General features: G+C 37.5%; 2 protein-coding genes across 2 annotated transcripts in view; one reads left to right on the top strand and one right to left on the bottom strand.

Annotated features, from left to right (window-relative positions):
* LOC309501087 (CUGBP Elav-like family member 5) overlaps positions 1 to 20,792 on the bottom strand; it is a 214,076-nt gene extending 193,284 nt beyond the window's left edge. The window contains exons 1-2 of the mRNA XM_082173061.1: positions 20,344 to 20,792; positions 6,825 to 6,907 (exon numbers count right to left, since the gene is read on the bottom strand). Coding sequence (XP_082029187.1) covers positions 6,825 to 6,907; positions 20,344 to 20,731 — 471 coding nt within the window. The 5' untranslated portion in view covers positions 20,732 to 20,792. The remainder of the gene's footprint in view (positions 1 to 6,824; positions 6,908 to 20,343) is intronic.
* Positions 20,793 to 23,327: 2,535 nt separating this feature from the next.
* The window catches only part of sirt6 (sirtuin 6), a 46,652-nt gene continuing 45,933 nt past the window's right edge, over positions 23,328 to 24,046 (top strand). Inside the window, exon 1 of the mRNA XM_082173186.1 lies at positions 23,328 to 23,507. Within this exon, the coding sequence (XP_082029312.1) occupies positions 23,442 to 23,507 (66 nt within the window). The 5' untranslated portion in view covers positions 23,328 to 23,441. The remainder of the gene's footprint in view (positions 23,508 to 24,046) is intronic.

Raw genomic sequence — 24,046 nt, 5'->3', positions numbered from 1 at the left:
TGTTCCCCTTGTCTTGTGTGGATTTATGTTATTTCCTGTTCTGTGCCATGTTTTGTAGTCCTTTGTTGATTAGTTCCTGATTGTTCCCAGGTGTGTCTTGTTTGCCAATCTACCCTTGAGTGTATATACGCCCAAGTGTTTCTCATGTTCTTAGTCTAGCTCTTGTTGTTCAGAGGTGAAATGTCCAAGCTTTTAAGATAATGTCAAATTTTCTAAGTGTGTTCACAGTGCAATTATACGCAATCCTGATGGCAGTGCGATGAACTGAACAGATTCAGAACCAGAACCATAAAGTGTTGATATGTAGTGACTCTGTGTCAGCTATCAATAGTATTGGGAAAGGGTCATCAAAGAGTCGACAAACCCTTGTATATGATATTCTTCTGGCAATTAGAGATGTGAAAAGGAGAGGGGTAGAAATATCGTTTGTATGGGTCCCAGCTCATGTAGGTATTGCAACAAATGAAAAGGTTGATAAGTTGGCCAAGGAAGCTGCTCAAAAGGAAACAGTAGATGTAAACATAAATCTATCCAAGGCGGAGGGTAGAAGTATTGTGTGGCAGGGAACAATTTTAAAATGGCAACAGCTCTGGGAGCAAGAAAACAAAGGGAGGCACCTATTCTCATTATCTAGTAAGGTAACTGACTCGGTTAATGTTTGTAAACGAGTTAGACGTAAGGAACAGGTTATTATTTCTAGAATGAGGATTGGTCACACGTTTCTGAATAGCACTTTATTTATTTTAGGAAAACACCAGAGTGGCTTGTGTTCATGTATGGAACTTGAGACAGTACAACATGTTTTGATTTCTTGTAGAAATGATGACCGCCAAAGACAAGATCTACTCAGAGAATTGTAAGAAATTGGCTTGGAAGAAGTATCTATGAAAAGTATTTTAGAAGTAGGATTAAGCGAGAGGGGAAAATGCAGTTTTTTCACATTTTGAATAGACACTGGACTGTATAGCAGGATATAGTGCACTAAGGTGCTAGTCCCATAGATGGTAGCAATGCAACTTATTGGATGCCGCCTACCGTAAAACCCCAATGAAGAAGAAGAAGAGGAAGAAGAAGAGGAAGAGGAAGAATGTTCTTAGTCAGGTGTTGTCCTTTGTTGGATTTTTCGTGTGAGTCGTTTCAGTTTCTGGATTTTCCTGTGTTTGGATTATTTTGTTATTTGCCTGGTTTCTTGTTATGCTCTGCCTGGATTTACTTTCTGACTGTTTTGTTAATAATAAATGTCAAACTGCACTGGATCCAATGCCCTGTCTTTACTGAAACAGCCACTGTTACAACTAGACAGCAACTTGTCTTTTGAAAACCATATTTCATGTGTTACAAAAACAGCCTTCTTCCACCTCAGAAATTACCTTTACTGTAATGCATTACTAGGTGGTTGTCCTGCATCCTCAATAAACAAGCTACAATTAGTCAAAAATAATAATAATACAGCTGCTAGAGTTCTTACCAGGTCAAGAAAATATGACCATATAACCCCAATTTTATCATATCTACACTGGTTATCTATTAAGTTCCGTATTAATTACAAAGTATTGCTACTAGATGGTTTAGCTCCTAACCACACTTATATTACGCTGTAATCCATCACTGTCTTTAAGGTCACAAAACTCTGGGCTTCTGATAGTACCTAGGATATTTAGTCCACTAAAGGAGGGAGAGCGTTTTCACATTTGGCTCCTAAACTCTGGAATAGCCTTCCTGATAATATTCAGGGCTCAGAGACACTATCAAATATAGATTAAAGACACATCTCTTTAGCCAAGCATTCACATAATGCATCTCATAGCCTTGCACTCAGATCAAATGCACATGACTATCTACTGCCTGAAATTTTATGAGCAGCAGCTACGCTAATTATTTTCCCTTCCCGAGGTAACTAGAGTTCGCCAGCTCCAGTATCTTAGGAAGATTTCAGATGACCCAACACCTGTGAAGAGACGACGCCAACTCTGAATCAACCGCCCAATTTTCTACATAATCATTACGATCACAACTTAATAATTGCTTTAATGAGTTCATCGTTTCTGCCTAACTGAATACATGGCGTTAGCTAACTACATGATTTGTATTATCTTAGAACTGTATATTTCTGACATGTGGACATTACTTGGACACAGTCACATCTGATAACAGATCACTCTAAAATGTAATGTAGACATGCATTTTCTGTAAAGCTGCTTTGAAAGAATATGAATTTTGAAAAGCACTATTCGAATAACTGTGAATTAAACCGAATTTTCCACAACTTTTTAAGGATTGTACTAAATTACTAGCCTGACGTCGTCATACTCAGATTCTAGTTAGAATATGAGTCTGATACTGCTCCATTGGGCTGTGATTATGGGGCGTGTTTCAACCGAACCAGGAAAGAAAATGCCTCTGCACTCAATTGGATAGACCTATAACCAATCAGAGCAATGGAGTAAGTGACGTAAATTCTTCATTCATCTTTCCGATCGACAAATGCCTTGATCGCGGTTCTCTGTTCCTCTTTTAAAATTAATGCGCTGTCGATATCTTCTATAGCAGACACAATGGCGAAAAATCTACACATCTCCATCCTCCAGCGGCATTCATCTTTGTTGTAAACGAATTCAACCCAAGCGCTCTTTGGTGACGTGGATGATTACGTTATTTTTTATCATCTATCCATCATAGTATAAAGCCCGCCCTGACAATTTGATTGGTCCGAACAGCTCTGGTTCGAGCATAGTTGCTCCACAACAGATCAAGTCCAGACCGAACTTCCCGACCTCAAATGTTGTGGGCGGGGCTAAGTGCGGCTGGCATCCAGGCTACTAAATTACATTACTTTTCCCTGCGTTTCATGTTGCCTATAACAAATGGAGAGAAAAAAAATTGGAGAAGGATGGAAAAAATGACATGCCAAACATCAGTATAGCATCCAACGCGCCATCGGCAGGGATTCATATGTATTTCTACGGCCCCGATCTCATTTTACTCCGTCCTTTTATTTGATATGAAAAAATAATGGCCTTTCTGTCCCAACTGTCCAATAATGTCTTGTACGAATGCAAAACAAGTGTAAGATTAACTGTTTCTCTGTCTCTCTCTCTCTCTCTCTCTCTCTCATCCTCCTCCTCCGACCTCTCGTGCCCTGATGCCTGCATTTCGCAGACTCTTAATGGAGATGTGGGCCCTTTGTGACTTTCCGTTCAACATACACACATGCAGAAGTGCACATATATGCCTGGGGCTGTCAACATGACCCTCATCACCCTGTTTGTGTATACCATCTACTTTCCTTTCCTGTAAACTCGACGTGCCCCGGCGTATTCCTGCACATATTACTCTATTCATCTTCCAGCTCCCTCTATTTATATTCTCTTGCGCTCCGTCTCTCTCCTCTTCCTGCTTCCCAGACATCTCTCTGATAAATACCCTAGTTATGAATTATATTGTAGTTCTTGTGGCTGAACCAACCAGAGCGCAATAATTCCTCATAGTACAACAATACAATCTGACAAGCCGATAGAGCTCTTAAATAAAAGGAAAGTAAGGAAACGGTGCACGCACACACCATAAATTTCCTTCAGACATTTCAGTTGAGTCGTCTGACTTCATGGGAAATCGTTGAATTGTACAACAGGGTTGACTAGCGCACACTCTTGATAACAATACAACATTCATTAATCAATATTAGTGAACGTCTATGTGATTGATCATCCCCTCGTTTCATCTGTTTTGCATTAGATCTAAGAAGTTAACTGGTCCCGTGTGTTTTAGTTGAACCTGCCGGTTTGAACTGCAAACACAAATACCACAACTGTACCATTTCATTGAGTCAGCATACTGTCTGGATAAAAAAAAGTCATGTTTACAAGCTCTCAAGCTATTAAAGGGATAGTTCACCCAAAAAGGAAAATTCTGTCATTAATTATTCACCTTCATGTCCTTCTAAACCTGTAAGACTTTCGTCCATATTCGACACAAATGAAGATCTTTTTGATGAAATCTGAGTGCTTTCTGTCCCTCCATTGACAGCTACGCAACTACCACTTTGAAGCTTCAAAAAGATCGAAAAAGTTTAGTTCACATTTTCTGAAGACTCGATCGCTTATAATGAACAGATTTAATTGAAGCTTTTAAAAAAAATAGCTCTGAGATTTCATCAAAAAGATCTTCGTTTGTGTTCAGAAGATGAACGAAAGTCTTACAGGTTTGGAACGACATGAGGGTGAAGAATTAATGACAGAATTTTCATTTTTGGGTGAACTATCCCTTTAACACATCTGAGGATGAACTTGTCTGTTGGTTTGGCAAAGTTTAAGCTTCATGATGGCAAAACTTTAAAGAGTTTGAATATTATATCAGTTATATCATATTTACCCATACATAAACATCTCATAATAAAAAAAATCAGTCAATGAGAACATATTTGATTATTATATTATTAATATACTCTACAGTTCTGAAAGTCTCTTATGAACGGTAGTGTATTTATTCAAATTTATATGGAAGAAATAGTTTTTTATTACTTGCCCCTTTATTGTGTTGCATCTGAATAGGACTTAATGCAAAATTGTGCCAATTGTCAAATGTCTGGCTCAGCGTGAATCATGAAGCCCAAACTAAATCTTGCAAACTAGATTCACTAAAACCCTTCGCCCCAATCCCAGAACAGAATGAAACTCAACCGGCCACACACACACACACACACACACACACACACACACACACACACACACACACACACACACACACACACACACACACACACACACACACACACACACACACACACACACACACACACACAAGCCAGTGAGTGACTGCTGTTTCTTGTTTCTAAACCAGTTCAGGTGTCACATGACTGACTGTTATTCCACTGACACCCCGTCTGCTCCTGAAATAGTCTCTCCAGCCTAAAATTACGCTCCACTGCTCTCTTTTACAGTGACCCCACTCCAAACACATACACAGAAACACACACGCCTCGAAGTAAAAGTAGCTCATTCCTTTTTTCAGACACCCGGTTCTATAATTGGGCTCCATCCAGACACATTCAGAGTTCATAATACACATCTTAATCTGAAAATGATGACCAGTATCATCCTAATTCACGGTGCTACACGTCCCATTAAGACCAGCTTGTTTGCTTGGAAATCAGAGTATGAGTAAATCTCACAAAACCTGTCAAGAACATGTCCATCCTATAACTCACATTATTTTAATGTGAAAAAGTATATACTTACACACACAATATATATATATATATTTGTGTGTGTGTGTTGATTTATGTGAAAACAATCTTTATACTCTAGTAATTTTCAGACTATTGATAACCATCATTGAGAATGAGGATTATACACAAATTCAAAAGTAAAACTGTAAAATTGCACAATTAATGGTCTACCAATGTGTTTTTCATTAACCAATACTGATCTCTAGAGAGATGCACATATATTTTTACACAAAATCACTTAATTGAAATATGAAAATGTAATAAAAAAATTTAAAAATCCTTCACACAATTTACACATTTACTCAAAATTTACTAAAAATATCTTTATATGAAAATATCAAAGATTATGTCAACAGACTTGATAGATTGAATGTATATATATATACATTCATATACATATATATATATACAGAGAGAGAGAGAGAGAGAGAGAGAGAGAGAGAGAGAGAGACAATATATATATATATGTATGTATATGTGTGTGTATGTGTGCATAAATCCGGAAGTGCATGTATTTATATTGTGCTTTTCTGCATCTGTGTGGGCAAGCCAACAAGGTTAATGTTCGTAACCTTTCCATAAATCTACGGGCGCTCTTTTCCACCGTAGTGGTTTCCGGCAGCTGGCCCACGGCAGCGATAGACCCCACGGGAGCGAACGAATGTGCAGCCACATGTCTGATCGTGACAGCCGAACATGTGTACATGTGCTCGCACGAGAGCCAGACAAACTCTATAGCTCACCTCTGATTAACACACGCCACATTCCCCATGGATCCCACGTCACCTAAAAACACAGCTCCATTCACACACATGGGAAAGAGAAATCTCCAACTCAACTGCAGACAACAATGAGGTTAAATGGAGATCAAAGTTTCCTGTTAAAAAGACTCAGTGTATCGGCTATATCTTCTCTTCTCTGCTATCATTCACTCAACATTAAATTAGCAGGAGAGACGCATAATGAAGCAGGATTTCCTCTGAACCTGAGCAGACTGACAGTAAAGAGCCAAAGGCATGATGAAATAAAACATGTCTGACATCTGCCACACGCAAACTTCTGACGGACGTGTTTTACCACCCGATCCGTAAAAATGTAAGGAGGCAAATAAACACTTCCACCACGAAAAATGAAAAGTCAACCATCATCTACTTGTTATCAAAATGTTCACGTTGTTCTCTGTCAGCTCAATGAAAGTGGATGGTGACCAGAGGCTGTCTAGCTCAACAACAACCAAAACGTACCATAAACGTGCTTATATAAAACAATTTCAATCTCCTTTTGATAAAAATATAGTCATAAACGACTACATTTTATGGAAATGTTTATTCCTTTTTAGAAATTGAGTCACCAACCTCTTCTGTTGTATGCAAAAGAACCTGAACATTCTGCCAGTGTCTATATTCCTGTTAATTTGGGAGTACAAATATAATATTGATTACATGTTGCAAATAAAGGAATATATATCAGAAGAAATATTAGAGTTGTTTCTGAATTGCGTTCAACGGTTAGACCATTTCTGCCTGAAATAGATGAAACAACAACAACAACAACAAAAAAACAACAAAAAAAAGACATTAGATTAAAAGAGACTTACCCCTGGTAGAGTCTTCTGTTCATGCAATGCATTCTGGGCTTTGATGGCTGATTCACGAGCGCAGTACGTGAGGAACGCACAGCCTGTAAAAATGAGATGAGGATCAGATCTGAACTGCACACACTGACACAAAACTCTTGCACCAAAGCTGCCATTTATCACAAAGACTCTCTGCACAGAAAAAAGATTTTTACATGTTCTGAAGAAAACATGAGTGATGTTTGCCTGTGCAAAACTGGCTAGGGTTTTCTGGGTGGTTGCCAGGGCGTTGCTATGCTGTTGCCATGCTGTTGCCAAGCTGTTTTGTGTATTCTTGACATGTTGCTATGGAGTTCTAAGCGGTTACTAGGTGGCTCAAGTCAAAAGGAATTATATTCTGATCGCTAATAAAGACAAGCAATAGTAATCGTGACGTTTGACTTAGAATTCACAATCTATTACATTTATTCATTTAGCAGCTGCTTTTATCCAAAGCGACTTACAAATGAATGTCATCACAAGCAATTTGTCATAAGGGCCAATAATACACACGCATGCCACGTTTTAAAGTATAAACTAGATTTGGAACTGGGTTACAGTGTTTTTGACCTTGTAACCTCAGCTCAGCGCCTCTGCTCCCAAAATATCCACTAGCAAATACTGTCAATCGCTGTGATCAGACATCAGTCACATCTGTCATTCTGTGTAGTCTCTCTCTCTCTCTCTCTCTCTCTCTCTCTCTCTCTCTCTCTCGTACCCAGAATGTGTCTATGAAATTTCAGCTCAAAATACCCCCCAGATCATTCATTATAGCTTGTCAAAGTTGCCCCTTTTTGGGAGTGAGCAATAACGCTCCGTCTTTGTGTGTGCCTTTAAATGGGCGTTTCTGAATGGTTAGTGGATAGGCTACTACATTTATGTAGTTGTTGTGGAGTTACATTGATTCATCTGTTTCTGGGGGATTTCCGTTGAAAATAAAATTAATTCACTGCTCTTTTGTTTCATCTGAGTCTGGGAGTGTTCTGCGCTCCTCTGTGCAGCAACGACAGAACAGTTTTCATGCTTTGCTCGAACTTTAATGCCATTGCATTAGAACTGGTTACACTGTTGTCACTTGCTAAAACCAAATGGCGGCGCCGTGGGTGGAAAATGTGCAGATTAACGGGGCGGTAATATGATTCTGATCTGCTTATTTTTTGCCATGCTTGCAGAGAAAGGCTTACCAAAACAAAGTTACTGGGTTTCACTTTTCACGTTTTCTGGGTTGGTAGATGCACCGGGGACCCGATTATAGCCCGTAAACACGGGAAAAGTCAGATTTTCTGGATATGTCCCATTTAAAGTCCCCCTGTAGTCGATAATTGTATCCCTTAAAACTCATCTTTAATTGATGAAATCAATTATTAATTATTAATTAACAAATATTAATAAACTTGAGATAAGATTATATATATAACTGATAATGTTCAGTTAGTTTGCTTTCATGGACTAGTTTGTTTTCACTCATCACATGTGTTTCTTTGTCTTTGTTTCCCGCCACTCTTTCGTTTCCATGGTCACGGTGATGATTAGTTTGTTTAGTTGAGCTGTCTACACCTCGTTATCTTTAGTAGGGGAGCGCTGGGCACAACCTAACGCGGGGATAGTTGTAACACGCTTGTTTTAAATACTTCCGCACATGCTTGGATGACGAAACTTTGTGTATTTACTAGTTGCCATATCAACACTATATATAAAAAAAAAATCCGCCAACATTTTTTTTTTTTGGAAGATATCCATAGACATTTATTAAACCATAGCAAAAGTAAATTTCTTACATAAGTAAATTTTTCATCTCAATTTTTTTGTGTTTATTTAAAATAAGACAAATCTGATATTATTTTAATCTCCAAGATGTTATTTAACAGTTGAGATAGTTCTTTAATGCTTCGCTAACTAGCAGAAGACACTAGCAGGGTTTAAACCCCAGTTGTGCAGGCGGGGGCATGTTGTCACACTGCGTTACAATGAGCCCCTATTAGAAATATGCTATTATATTCTATACTTTTATTAATTTTATTGAGAAAACGTGAGAAAAAGGTGAATAAAGACTGAGAGTCAATGTTCAGAAATTACTAATTATTTATTTGTTTTGAACTATGTTGTATAGCTGTGTTTTCATGTGTTAATGAGTTTATATTTAATTATTAAAAATTGCCATTATTTTATATGAAAAAGTTTTTTAATTGTATTTTATTTAGATAATATTTTAGTTTGGTTTGTATATTTTTTTTTTATTAGATCAGATAACATTTTAAGCTTTCATATGTTATGTTACAATGTGCCCAACACATGTTACAATGTACCCCACCTATGGGGCATGTTGTCACATTTCACTTCCATTCTTTCGGGGTATATCAAGAAAAAAGTATATACTGTATTAATAAAACAAAAACACATAATTGTACTAGACATGTGGGAAATTAATGTGGAAAAAATAAATACTCACAAACTGAGAAAGTCAAAAAGCGTTACTTTGTGCCCCGCTCTCCCCTATTTAAGTTTATGTGTGTTCCCTTTTAGTTAATCTGGTCACGTTAATGCTAGTGTTGTGTTTGCTCGTCTGACTTTTGTATAATTTGTTCGTTCGTGTGTATTTTTAAAGTTGTTTTGAACCTGATCTTCATCCTCCTGTTCTTCCTGCAACCCAGCGTGACAATATGAATAATACTAAAATAACTATTAATTTTAGATTCTTCGCTAAACAACCTCAGAGTGGTAAGTCTGTTGAGAAAAGTAGGGTAAAAACAGGTCATTTGAGCTGAAATTAACGGTAATTTTGTCCTAAATTACCTGAATTGACCCTATATATTTTGCCAATCAATCAACTTTAAAGGGTGATTTTTAAACCCTGAAAAATCTGTACTCTGTCTTGCAAGATAGCTTTGTGCTAATCAGAAAGTGCAAAAAATAATGTTAAAAAGCTCAAAATTAATTAAAACGATGTTAAGAGACTCATTCCTTTCTATTCAGCCTCTTCTTCATATTCACATTCAGCCTTTCCCGAACATTAAGACATGAATAAATTCATTATATTCTAAATTAAAACTATTGCACTGCCCCTTGGAGTCGGCTCTCAAAGATCAGAGAAAGGAAAGGAATAATAAAGCAGTTTGTGATCTGGAGCGGCCCAGCCTGTTCGCGTTCCCATCCATTGTTCTGATATTTTCACAGCTCCAGTAGAATTGGTTTGTAATGATTGCCGTTATAGGAGCAGTAGTCTAGCGTAACCTGTAAACCTTAATTAAACCAGTCACATTCAGATGGACCCAAACCAACCCTCTGAGCGAAGCCACGTGTCCAGAGAGCGCAGACCACCTCATGTAGAACTAATCACACACACACACACACACACACACACACACACAGAGCAGAGAGTGTAACAGCTCTCATGTATCCGTTCTCCATTCAACAAGAATATCATGCTAATACATGAACACTGGCACAGCATGAAGACAACAAACATACATCATATAAACCAACACAATCTCATTAGCAGCTCACTCATGCCAGAACAAATTAGGACGGTTGTAAAACTAGTTTTAAAAGACCCCATAAATTGTTTTCACATGCACACTTTACATCACTGCACTGATAGTATTACCTGTTGAAACGAGAACATATTCAAAAGCGGTAACACTTTACAATAAGATCCCATTAGTTAACTCTAGTTAATGCATTAACTAATTAACAGTGAGCAATACATTTGTTGTACAAACATTCATCTTTGTTAATGTTATTAATTAAAAAACTATAACTATAAATAATATTAACAGAACAGACACAACTTTTGATTTAAATAATGCTTTGCTAAATGTTGAGATTAACTAAGATTAATAAATGCTTAAGAAGTATCTATAATGTCCTATAAACTATCTATAACAAATGAACAGTATTGTAAAGTGTTCAAAAATCTAAATCACACTTGACAACTTTTGCCAATGATAAAACTTTCATTATACGCTTATTGTGAACACTTCACTGCAATGTTATTCCAAAGAAAACTTAAAGGGATACTTCACCGATTAGCATTAAGCTTTGTATCGGTAGAAACCCGGTAGTATTTTGGAGTGACCGTGCTTCCCTCCCTCATGTCCCCCTGAGACGAGAGATTTCTGTATTGTGTGTCTGGAAAAAAACCTCTGATGACGCAAAAATCGTCATTTAGCGTCATCAGAGGCTCTTTTGTCCAGAGGCGAGAGACTACAGCCAGTAGGAGGAGCTCGTCCCGCATGTGTTCAACCCGCCCATAGGGGGATCTCACGATAAAACGGCATCTTTTCAGTTTCCAGTCGACTAGTAGCCTAGCTGTATAATTTCTCCCGATACTGTCCTCTGTAACCGGTAGGCGTGGCTTGGGAGTGTCCTCGTAGGGCAGCGAAGCAAGTGCATTCTGGGAGTTGTAGTCTTTCATCCACATGAGCCAAAAATATATTTTCTGGCTTTTCTCAGTCTAGAAGGCACCAACTTCTAAATTAATTTCACATTTCTACAACAAGAATGACCCAATTTAAATACACATTCATCTTTCCAGCCGTGAAATATCCCTTTAATAATGCAATCATTTGCTCTATAACATGAAATGGATGACATAACCGAAATTTCTGCCACATTGTTTAATGTTTTCAAAGGCTCCCATTGAACCACCTGTAAAGAAACCATCCTACAAGCAGTGCCGGCCCGAGCCTTTTGGGGGCCCTAAGCAGAATTTGATTTGGGGGCCCCCTCCCACCACGCAGAGTCACCTGTGCTTGACGATTATTGACACAATGTCACGCTATAATGTTACATTATAAATTAATACAATGAGGTTATGTATTAATACAAAATAAATACTTAATAAAAAATAGATACTTAAAAAAGTTTTAACTTTTTCTTTACTCTTTTACTAACTCTTGGAAACTTCTGAAAAAAAACTGTCACAAAACATATTAAAAAAATTATTTGCAAAATATCCTCCAACGTTTTGCAACACTTTGCAGTTTGAATGATGTCTTGTATGAACATGACGGAGTATGTTTTTATGTTTCCACTGTTCGATCGCGCCCGCGACTCTCACACACACACACACACACACACACACACACAAACATATTCCAGCTTTGTAATCTTCCACTGTGATGTTTCCAAGCACATTTTTGCGCGTGTGAAGAGGATGATTTTTTCCGTCGATTTTGGAACGCGAGTGAAGTACAAAGCCTATGATAAAGAATAGTTTACCATCCAAATCCATCGTGAATGTTGAAACATTTTGATTCTAATGAGAGAGATACGTGAGCCCAACGCCGCTTACTTTCACTTTCGCTTTAAATTATTTCGTTTTGGCTTGTTTATAGTTATTTTTTTATTCTTGTTCTGTTCTGAATATCATTATATTTAAAGGATAAATCATTGATCAAATCAATTTTTTGTGACATGGCTTAACATTACATTACCGTGACTTTGCGCACAAATTGTCTATGCACGCGAGGTTACGCGCATGACTCAAACACTGGCAGACAGCAGCAGTTGTAGGCAGGTATATTGATCATGAAATCAGAATTTTCTTGTCTTGAATTATTAATCCTTTCATTCATTTATGTCACTTGTTTAAGTTAATTAATATGTAAAAAAAAAAAAAAAAAACTCGATGGGGGGCCCCCTCGCCACCAGGGGGCCCCCAATCGAGTTTTTTTTTTTTTTTTTTTTTTTTTAACCGCTTAGTTCGCTTATGCCTCGGGCCGGCCCTGCCTACAAGCATGACTATCCTGTTTCAGTCAGAAATGTCGTGTTACTAAGATAAAAAAGATAGCAAATGGCATTTAATGTTAATGTTAATGTTAATGTTAATGTTAATGTTAATGTTAATGTAAAGTGTTAATGGTGATGTAAAACAAGCAAACAAAGCTGTGATTCGGTACATTCTGGACGGCGCTTACACAAAGAACACAGCGTTTGGCTTTATACTCCAGAGAATTACACACTGGCTAATTTAAGATAGAGAAAGAAAATTGGATTCAGGCAGTGTTATTCTGTGCATGCGGTATCTGTGTTGTATCAAGCTCGGATCAATACGTTCTGGGAGCAGAAAATGATAGTTATCTCCTTATCATTTTCCATTAAAATCCCCTTTTGATAACATTTCATCACAGGCTGGTGGGAAGGGAGTGTGGAAAGAGAGAGAGAGAGAAGGAAAGAAAATGATAGGGAGATAGAGAGTAAGAGAAAGGTTTTTGTAGCCCCATAAAAACAACTTTATCTCCTCTGTTTGCCCCCAAACGCTCCAAAAGCAGGCCGCACTGGATTATAGTCTATCAATTATATTAAAATCTCTCCGTTGTAGTAATTTCATTTTCTCCCCTCAAATAAATCTCGGCCCAGCAAACATAAAGCCACTGGATGCCAAAGAGTTTTTGGACAGCATTAAATATAGCCACAGAGGTTATTTCTGAATTAAACTACTCTATTGGCAATTATTCATGTGTTTTAACTCAGCTGTACTTCATTACATCCGAACGACTTGGGCGTAAAACAGCTTTAGGGCTGGAATAAATTTAGTTGAGTATTTTTTAAACAATGTGGCAGAAATTTTTGCCCAAATCCAGATTGTTAGTGGTTTGTGTCCATGCAAAACTTATATGTTTTATCAACAGCCCATCGTAAATCATATATCTAATTGCTTAGTAAAGTAAACCTCAGCAAGACACAAGATTTGAAGAATCATTCATGGCCATGCAGAATGCACAACATGCTGATGTTTAATATTTACGGTATATCATTCAACACATTAGCACGACTGCATCTCATTACTTATCTGAAGCATAATGGACTGTCCACACAGAGATCATAAAACACCAACAGTTTTTCCTCAAGCACACAATTTTTTTTATCTACACATGTTGGAAAGGCAATGAAATGCAATTACGGTTGACTTTATAACCCTCCATTAACCTTATATTAAATAGCCATTACATTATACGGCTTTATCTTTACAGTATATATAGCTTGTCGGTCCAAAAATGTAATTGTGACATCAGTCGATTTCTGCCTTAAGGGCCTTTTTAACAAACATATTGTGCACACATCATGCTTTTTCAGTTAACATTGGTTGTTGAAAGATTTATAACTTCTGTTATGTGAAAACTATCTGCTAAAATAGTTTGAACACTTAAAGTTCAAACTATTTTGACTTTGACTTTGAAGCACAGCCAATTATTGCCGGACAATTTGCATGATGTGTCATTGTGTCATCAAATCAAGATAAAAGAGAAACTGTGTGCATATCTAGATGCAACTTTATGACCATAATGCACAATCATCATATTATAGCGATCATCATTCTATACACATTAAATATTTAATGCAAATTAATATAGTAATTGGTCAAATCGCCCTAACATGACACTATATGTGAAAATCATGAGAAAGCATCGTCACATTTAGCCGAATCCTCGTCCATGAAGAAAACTTAATGCACATTACAATATTCACATGCACTAAAGACCTTAACCTCGGCCTGAAAGAGCTCAACATGTAAGGTTACCATAATAACAGAGAAAAGATTACTCTTAAAAATAAAGGATAAAGATTTTGACTGTCTAGTCCTTTTTACGTCCTACAAACAACTTTTATCTTTAGAAAACCCTCTACTGGTGCTTTAAAGAGCCCCAAAACCTTTGAAGATCTAAAGGACCTGTAATGTAAAGATCAAGAACTTGTTAACCATATAGCGCCTCAAGAACCCTATACAGCTAAAAAATGGTTCTTGATAAGAAGAGGTTCGATATTGAACCTATCAGCCACTGAATAAACTTTGTTTTTAACAATGTACTTCAGATTTTGAAGATGAAATGAAGCTATTAAATGCATTATGAAATTATTAAAGACATGCAGATAGAGAGAATCTCGACTAGTATAGCCTGACGGTTACCATTACCCTTAATTTCCTTCTCAACGAAACCAATATAACATATTTCACAATCTGACATCATGCTAAACAGTAATTACCTCAGTGTTTCACCTTGCATTGAGTGCGGACGTTAGTTTGAATAACGAGCTTTTGCGCACCTACTCGGACGGCACAATCCAGGCATTTATTGACAAGCCTGATTAAACGTGTACATGTGAGCACAGGTCAAAGGAATCCTGTAAACATGCCGCTGGTGATGATTAATGCTTACCGCTGAGGCGGTTCGTCTATAACCGACGCACCCACACAAATACATATCCACTCTCTTCTGAAAACTAGTTGATTTCAATTGAGTTCACTGTTATCATGCGGCTGAGCTGACAAAATGGTATTCCAATAGGTGTAAAAATACATAGAACAAACAAACGTTGGGGAAAACAGTCTCGTTTTAAATACACTGGACTAGTTTTACCGTCTGCCATCTTGGATTGATTGTCACGGCATAATACATTGCTGTGAAGTGCATGTGATGCTGCCTTTAAATTTGATATCTTAAATGGCAGAATAATCAAGCCTACAACAATTTAAAGCATCATGGATAGTGAAACGCACACTATTTGTAACAGCAATTGTATCATGCCGTCATTGTGAGTCACTGTGAACATTTTGTTTTATGTTTGAGATTGTAATGTTTAATCAAAATGTCATAACTGTACTTTCAAGTGAAACGACAGACTTCTCTCTGGTGACATATGCAGGATTTCTCCTATCATTTAGTCCACTGACAGTGCCCCTATTACCCCTATTATTTTAAAGGTTTCTAATTTTGTTTTAGAGTCTCCAACAATAAATTTACATGCATGCAGGGTAAAAAAAAACACTTACATTTTCTCATAACATACATTGCACATCCTTTCTCAAAGAGTCTGAAAATTATTTGTTAAGAAGATTCGGTCTCTCTAAACCCCTCATTTCCGAGTGCCTACTTTGCTCTGATTGGTCAGATGGCCCAGTCTGTTGTGATTGGTTTACCCTGCTCTGATTGGTCAGATGGCCCAGTCTGTTGTGATTGGTTTACCCTGCTCTGATTGGTCAGATCATAGACATGTATAGAAAGGCTAGATAGCTTACCGGCGCTGAGAGCCAATGGGAACCGACGACGTCACACGGCGTCCATCTTAGGACAGGACCGCTCGTCCAGTTATAACATTAAAGTCTATTGTGCATGTAGTGCTGAAATAACTATATTTTGCTCAATTTTCAACCGATTTTCAAACGGCTTGGTGTGTCATAAACGTCAGGGATGCGGCTATTTAACTGCATACTTGTGAAAAATTATAGCCACAAACGGCATCAGCACAAATCATAGCCACGTTAATAAGGTTTGTAATAAACCAAACCGTTTGTAAATCCGTCAAGAATTCAGCAAGTTACGAGCATTTTAGTTGGCGTATGTCACTCACCTTCCGTCCACAGCAGCAGGGAGCAGCAGCGCAGTCTCCTGACCTAAGATGGCCGCCAAGTGACGACACAGCTGACTCCGCCTTGAGCCATCTAGCCTTTCCATACATGTCTATGGGTCAGATGGCCTAGTCTGTTGTGATTGGTCTACTGCTTACAGCACGTGTCAGAAACTAATCTGGATTTCAGCTCTATAGAGGCTTGCTCAGCACTTGATACACAGTGATATGAACAGCAATAATGGCGTTGGTTTTACTCTATCAATTCGAGCCAGAGCCCTCATCCTTTAGAAGTGTATGCAAAGCGTATTCGCAGTGCAGAAAACAGCGTCTACTTGGCATGTCTACAACACGAACCAAACTCTTCCAGTTTCAGCTCCAACCACAGTGTTTGAGGGCGGGGCAAAGCAGATGTTGATCGCCGGCAGCCAATGAAAATCATCGGCTGGAATTATACAATGCAGATTCGTACAGGAAGTGAGACTGGAATTACTAACGACTCGTTTAAGCAGTTAAGAATCAATTATTTATTTTAGGAGACAATAACTTTATTTGTTGTGCACTTTTATCTTTAAAACTTTGCAGACCTTTAACATCCACAAATAGCTATATTACACACTGCATGAAAGGTAATATTCTAAAAAGCATAATGGGGCACTTTAAAAAAAACCTGCAAGCTCGCGTTCATCTGCCACTTCTGAGTGCAATGCCCTCATCTCAACATCCAATAAACAACTGATGCATAAAATCAAGTCCCTGTTACATTTTCTTTTTCTTTTTGATAATCTGTTAAACTCATATGCCACAACACGAAAGAAAAGATCTGTCGCAGCTTCATTGCGACTTTAAACCAGCCTAAAGACGTCAGCTTTCTACGCTAGCTGACTAGTATGGTCTGTTTTGCTGGTTTTCAGGCACTTGCTAGCTATTCAGGGTGGATACCTGGTAAACAAGCATGAACCAGTTAAGGCCAGTGAACCACCGTATATAGGCTATAGATTAGGCTATGTTTCAATAGTGTTGTGAAAAAGAGTAATTGAAATGTGCATCTAACACTGTTTTCTGTTGATTTCACCCTCAGCCTATTGTTGCAGGTCTTGCACACTCATAAACCACATTTCATAGCAGTAATTTCATGTCAATGTAAATGATAAATCTAACACCACTGTACTAATAACGTCCCACTGAGACAGCAGTCAACAGAGAGTGAGTGTGTGTGTGTGTGTGTGTGTGTGTGTGTGTGTGTGTCAGGCCTCCTACGCTGATTCATCCTCCCTCTCACACCCTCCTATGGGCATAAACCATTATTCATTTGTGCGGTGTGTGTGTGAGCATGTGTGTGCCTCTGAGCGTGACAGAAAGAGGGAATATTTCGAGCAGAAGAAGGGAGGGGGGGGGGGGGGGGGGGCGCAGATACTCACAGAGGAGTATGTTGCTTTAAATGGGTTTTCAAGTTCAATTAATATTACGTTTTTAATGAATCAGAGGACTACGTTTTCTTTCACTAATAAATTAAATAATCACAGAAAACCTAGGCAAAAAAACTGTCTGTTTAAAATGCATATGACATGTATTACATCCCTCTATAGCACTGCTCTCAAATCAAATTAGAGACTCAGTCAAGTGAGATGACCTGCGTAAAACTACAGAGAAATCGAGGAATATTTGCAGTACTATTACTAACACTATTCTAAGCGTTACAAAAAGTACAGGAATATTTATTTTACATATAATACAATATATATTCTATGGAAGCTTGTTTCCGACCATGAAAAAAAAAAGGCTAAATGGGACTTTTTATTTCACAATTCTGACTTCTTTTCTCACAATTGCGAGATAAAAACTAGCATTTGCGAGTTATAAATTGTGGGATATAAACTCACAATTCCGACTTTATAACATTTATACATTTATAACTCACAATCTCACAACTCAAGAGATGTAAACTCGCAATTGCGAGAAAAAAGTCAGATTTGTGAGATAAAACTCGCAATTACCCTTTTTATTTTTTATTCAGTGGCAAAAACAAGCTTCCATAATATTCAGTATTAATCCTTACAAGAAATCTTTTTTTTTTCTTTTTTTTTTTACATTTCTTTAATATTTCATTTGCTTTCTCCAAGACAATGAGGTTAAATGCAAAATTTGACATTTTGATTTATTTTTATCCTGAATCTCAGATGTGCCTCTTCTAGAATTTCAGAAGAGATCTAAAACAAAATGTCAGAGATCTCATTATGAACTCAAACATTTCATCCACAATCAAATGATCCAAGATGCTTGCCACATTTATTGTATAGCTCTATATTCTTACTGTATGGCAACTATTGACTCCTTTGTCCCAAGATTTGACTATTATAAAAGAGATCTCTGAACAATTGAATTCTTCATCTTCTGGCCTACACTCTTAAAAATAAAGGTTCTTTATTGCCATTGATGGCTCTATATGGAACCACTAATGTTCTTTATAGTGAAAAAAGGTTCTTTAGATTATTAAAATGTTCTTCACACCAAGAAAAACATGGTTCTTTTATTAACTGTTCACTGAAAGGTTCTTTGGGAAACCAAAAATGGTTCTTCTATGGTATCACTGTGAAACCCCCCTTTTAGAACCTTTATTTATAAGAAAGTGCCTTAAAAAAAAAAAAAAAATAATCATTGCACGAATCCATGACAAACCACCTACTTTGAAGCATCATGCCCTAATTCCTCTTGCCGTATTCATTTGGATGAGACTTTGTTTGGGAATTTGGAAAAAATAATGCATGCATGCTCAAATGAAATGCTCAAATGCCAAACAAAGGAGCATAGAACCTTTTGTGGGTCTGTGATTTCTTTGAATGCATAAATTAACATGTAATGCAAGGTTCACGTTTTGCTGTGAATGAGAAACATCACACCAAATGTTTCATTTCACACGGCACACTGGGAGCTCTTAGTATGCATCATCTGCGCGCAAAGAAGGACTGCCCTACTTCTGCGAGCACACACGAAAATATGAGATGATACACAAGTGGGAGTGACCACAGTACATCCAGCATCCTTTTTATTGTCATGACACAGTACACAGGGTGAACACAAGCAGAGAAACACAATGCATTAGTGAACTGCATGAGAAATAGACAATGTTACTCTAAAAGAGGAATCTGTCAAGACAAGATGAGTCTGAATGACATCTGATCTGACAGCATGCATTGATGGAAATCAGTTGCAGTCATACTGACTGTAATGTGGCACACAGATAGCCTCCACACTGTGCATATAATGAGCGTACGTGCAAAAGAACAAATACGATGCTTATATTTTAAGTAAACAATCATGTTTTTCTATTGCATAGCTTAAATTGCATAATGCTGCACAGGGTGAACCAGCACAAAAACACAACGCATCATGAGAAATAGATGTTACTCTAAAAAAGAGTAGGTTTGAATGACATCTGACAGCATATGCTCTGATGAAAATCAGTTGCAATTGTACTGACTGTGCTTAAACATACTGTGAGGGAGGGTAATGAGAGGAAAATGTGGCTTGGACAAGAATACGCAGTGTGCATGATGAATAAATCTATGTACAACAGAAATTTTATTTTCTTTGAAAATGGGATTTTCTTTGAATTTGAAAGTGAACTTTAGATTAGAACAACATCTAACAGCATGGAGATCAGTTGCAATCCGACTGTGCATAAGGGAGAACAATGAGTTAAAATATAAAGACAGGGATAGCCTACACACAGTGTGTAAAGAACAAATGTGCGTGCAACTGAACAAATATGACGTTCATAAACAGTAATGTGAACGCGTATATCGCATATGGGTGGGCAAATACGAAATCACAATGCATCAGTGTATTGGATGAAAAATAGTCTGTTAGTCTTAAAAAGACAGAAAGAGACAGCCAGGTTTGAATTCTATTAACGCACGCTGTCAGATGTCAATCATTTGCAATCGTGGAGTGTTGTATGAGTGAAAAACAAGAACGCGCTCTGCGCGTAAAGAATAAATATGCACAACAGAAGACAATTTATGTTTACAAGTAAGCAGCGTTCAATAATGACGAGGAAACACAACACACATATTTTCCAAGCACACACCTAATAATGCATAAAAAAAGGTTATCCATGTGGCCAAAGCCCCCTATTCAAAAGCATCATTACCTTTGTGCATGCCGGTGTAACGGTCCTTGAGGACAGTCAGTTCGTGGATCTTTCCAAACTGTTCGAAAAGAGGCTTCAGGTCCTTCTCCTCCAGGTTACGCGGGATCTGTCCTATAAAGAGCTTGATGGCATCCTGGTCTTTCATGGTGCCGTTGTCGGGGTGGATGGAGATGGGCTCTGAGCCGTTCATGGGCTTGGGGAAGGTGATGTGCGCGTACTGGGGCTGGTGCGGGTGCGGGATCAGGAGCAGTGGTGCCGCTGCCTGGCTCGGTACCGCCCCCGGTCCGGTGAGGAGCAGGCTGGCGTGGGCAGGCTGAGGATGAGGATGCTGAGGATGCTGATGCTGCTGCTGCTGCCTCCTCGCTTCAGTCTGGGTGAATCTAGCCATTCTGCGCGCGGCGGAGAGCGCGATAATAATAACAACATACACACGCACGCACACGCGCCGGGAGAGAGTACGCGCTCAGCTGGAAACGAGACGCTCGCTTTCTATTCGAAACATGTCAAGCTCGCGCCCCCCCCCCGCACCTGGGAGAAGGAGGAGGAGGAGATGAGAGCAGAGCGCGGTCACGACTCACATGCGCGGCCCCGTAGCGCCATCTGCCGACTGATAGTCAACTGCACAGATAGATAGATAGATAGATAGATAGATAGATAGATAGATAGATAGATAGATAGATAGATAGATAGATAGATAGATAGATAGATAGATAGATAGATAGATAGATAGATAGATAGAATTTATTTATTTATTTTTTATATTTTCTGTTTTCATTCAAATTTTAGTAACTGTGTTGTGTTTTATCATTTTAATTGGTTTTTAAAGATAGGATATCTAGCCAACAGAATCATAAAGTTTATCATACTATATCTATCCATCCATCCATCCATATATATATATATATATATATATATATATATATATATATATACCCTTCTTTAGTATCTTAGACAATGTATGCTTATGTCTCCCAAATGAAATCATACAAATTGGCAATAACAAATCAACTGAGCAGCAGTTTCATGGCATTTGTTATGAAGTCATTACATTTGAAATGCTGTTTAGCAGGGTAGGGGAGAGCGGGGCACAAAGTAACATGGGGCTAGTTGTAACACACTTGTTGTAAATACTTCCACACATGCTAGCATGACGAAACTTAGTGTATTTACTAGTTGCCATATCAACACTATATAAGGAAAAAAATTCAGAAATCCTAGGAAGATATCTCAGAACATTTATTAAACCATAGCAAAAGTAAATTTCTTACTTAAGTAAATTTTTCATCTCTATTTTTGGTGTTTATTTTAAATTAGACAAATCTAATATTATTTTAATCTCCAATATGTTATTTAACAGTTGATATGGTTCTTTAATGCTTCGCTAACTAGCAGAAGACACTAGCAGGGTTTAAATCCCAGTTGTGCAGGAGGGGCATGTTGTCACACTGTGTTCCAATGTGCCCCTATTAGAAATATGCTATTCTATTCTATACTTTTATGAATTATATTGAGAAAACATGAGAAAAAGGTGAAAAAAAGACTGAGAGTCAATGTTCAGAAATTATTAATTATTATGTTTTGAACTATGTTTTTTCCGGTGTGTTCGTTGTCAAACTCAAAAATATTTTATGGTCTTATGGTCATGTTACAATGAATACCTATGGGGCATGTTGTCACATTTCACTTCCATTCTTTCGGGATATATCAAGAAAAAAAGTATACACTGTATACTCGGAACCCTAAGTAGGTTTACACAAACTGAGAAAGTAAAAAGCGTTAGGTTGTGCCCCGCTCTCCCCTCCACCTTATGACTAGGCCTTAATTTAGATATCCTATCAACTGGGGACAAAGGGATCTTTTTCTAAACAATAATAATCTTTAAAGAAAAAGACCCTAATATGAAATCACAAATCAAGATATATTTGGAACAAGGGTCTTTTGGGTCTATCATGAGGATTTCACCTATTTTTTTGAAAAAAAATTTTATGCTTTATTTGAACATTCAGTTTACAATATGAAATAACAGAATCAGAACACAACAATAATTATTAAGAATAACAAATATATAAAAATAGTGAAAGAAAACACTTCAACAACATCATCGCACAAAACAAAAAACATTTAGACAGTGATGTAAATAAACTAAAAAAACAAAAACAAGACAAAAAAGAAAGACAAAGGGCATTACTTAAATGAAAATATATCAAAACATTTATTACGGTAAAAAGTTTGTAGGTCTTGCAAATTGTACATGTTCTGAGTGCTTTTGGGTTAAGGGAGGAAGACATTGTAATCAAATAATGTTTTATCTCTTGTAAGAATACCAAAAAAAAATTGGTTTACAATTTGAAACCTTACATTTATGAATATAAAATCTACTTAGGAAAATAATTAAATGTATTATAAAGCAGGAATTTGAATCCGCTTAAAAAAATCCACAATTAACAGTTTGGGGATTCATAGAGAAATTTTGCAAGATATTGCTTGAGATAAACCAACTAACATCTTTCCAAAGTTGCATAGTATAACTGCACGACCAAAACAAGTGAAGAAGAGTTTCAGTGTCATTCTGACAGACAGAGCAATAAATTAGTGTCAAAATCAAATCTGATTTTTTTTTTAAAGAAATGTTTGGACTGGGTAAATATTATGAATTAATTTAAAAAATATTTCTTTAACTTTGTGAGGAGAAACCTTTGTTGTACGGACCATATATTTTGTTGACAGGTTCAAGAGAAGATAATGAACCCAACGAGAGAGTGTTATTTTTGAAAAGCATGAGTATGCCAGATGGAATAGCATCCATAACTGTGGCAGAGGTTTTCACCTATTATAGTCATAGACAGTAGATTATAGTAGATCCACCATCTCACTGACGTAATCCAGCATGTGCACAGCAGCACTCCACGCAGTACTCACACACACACACACACACACACACACACACACACACACACACACACACACACACACACACACACACACACACGTGTGACGTCACACGGAGGACCAACACACTGAACCGATTGAACGGAAGGACAGAAAAACTCTTGCTTTTACTGATACATTTTTAGCTTACATTAATCAGAAAGTTAGCCATGTCGGTGAATTACGCCGCGGGACTTTCTCCATATGCGGATAAAGGAATCTGCGGCCTCCCGGAGGTGATCTTTACATTTATTGCTGTTAGCCGGCTAGCAAGAATTAGCTTCATTTAGTGCACATTAGCGCTGTTTGCTTTCTGAAATGTACTATTATTCTGCACTGAAAACTGTTTTAGACACACGTGGGTATGACCATTGTTGCCTATGCTTCATAACTTCATAGCTACCAAATAATACTGGACAAAAACATTCAGCACGTTACTAGTGAATTGATTAACACGTTAATAGTAAAGAAATGAGAGCTCGTGTGTTACTTTGATTTTGCCACAGTGAAGTGCAAACGGCATTATGATAAAAGTCACCTGTGGTCAATGAAACATTAATTTTGCTTTTAATAATTACCAGGTAACATTACTAGCCTAACAGCTCGCTAGCCCGACTGTACAGCTGTTTATGGTTGCCAAGCAACATATCGCGTTAATGTCAAGTCAAGTGTATATATTATTTATATAATATAATTTGATAATAGCTCAAATGTGTATAGGCCTATCTATCTATATATATATATATATATATGTGTGTGTGTGTGTGTGTATATA

This window comes from Leuciscus leuciscus, assembly GCF_965113295.1.
Source record: "Leuciscus leuciscus genome assembly, chromosome: 6".
In the NCBI taxonomy this organism is placed as follows: Eukaryota; Metazoa; Chordata; class Actinopteri; order Cypriniformes; family Leuciscidae; genus Leuciscus; species Leuciscus leuciscus.
The sequence above is the reverse complement of the archived record's forward strand: the minus strand, read 5'-3'. Positions and strand labels throughout refer to the sequence as shown.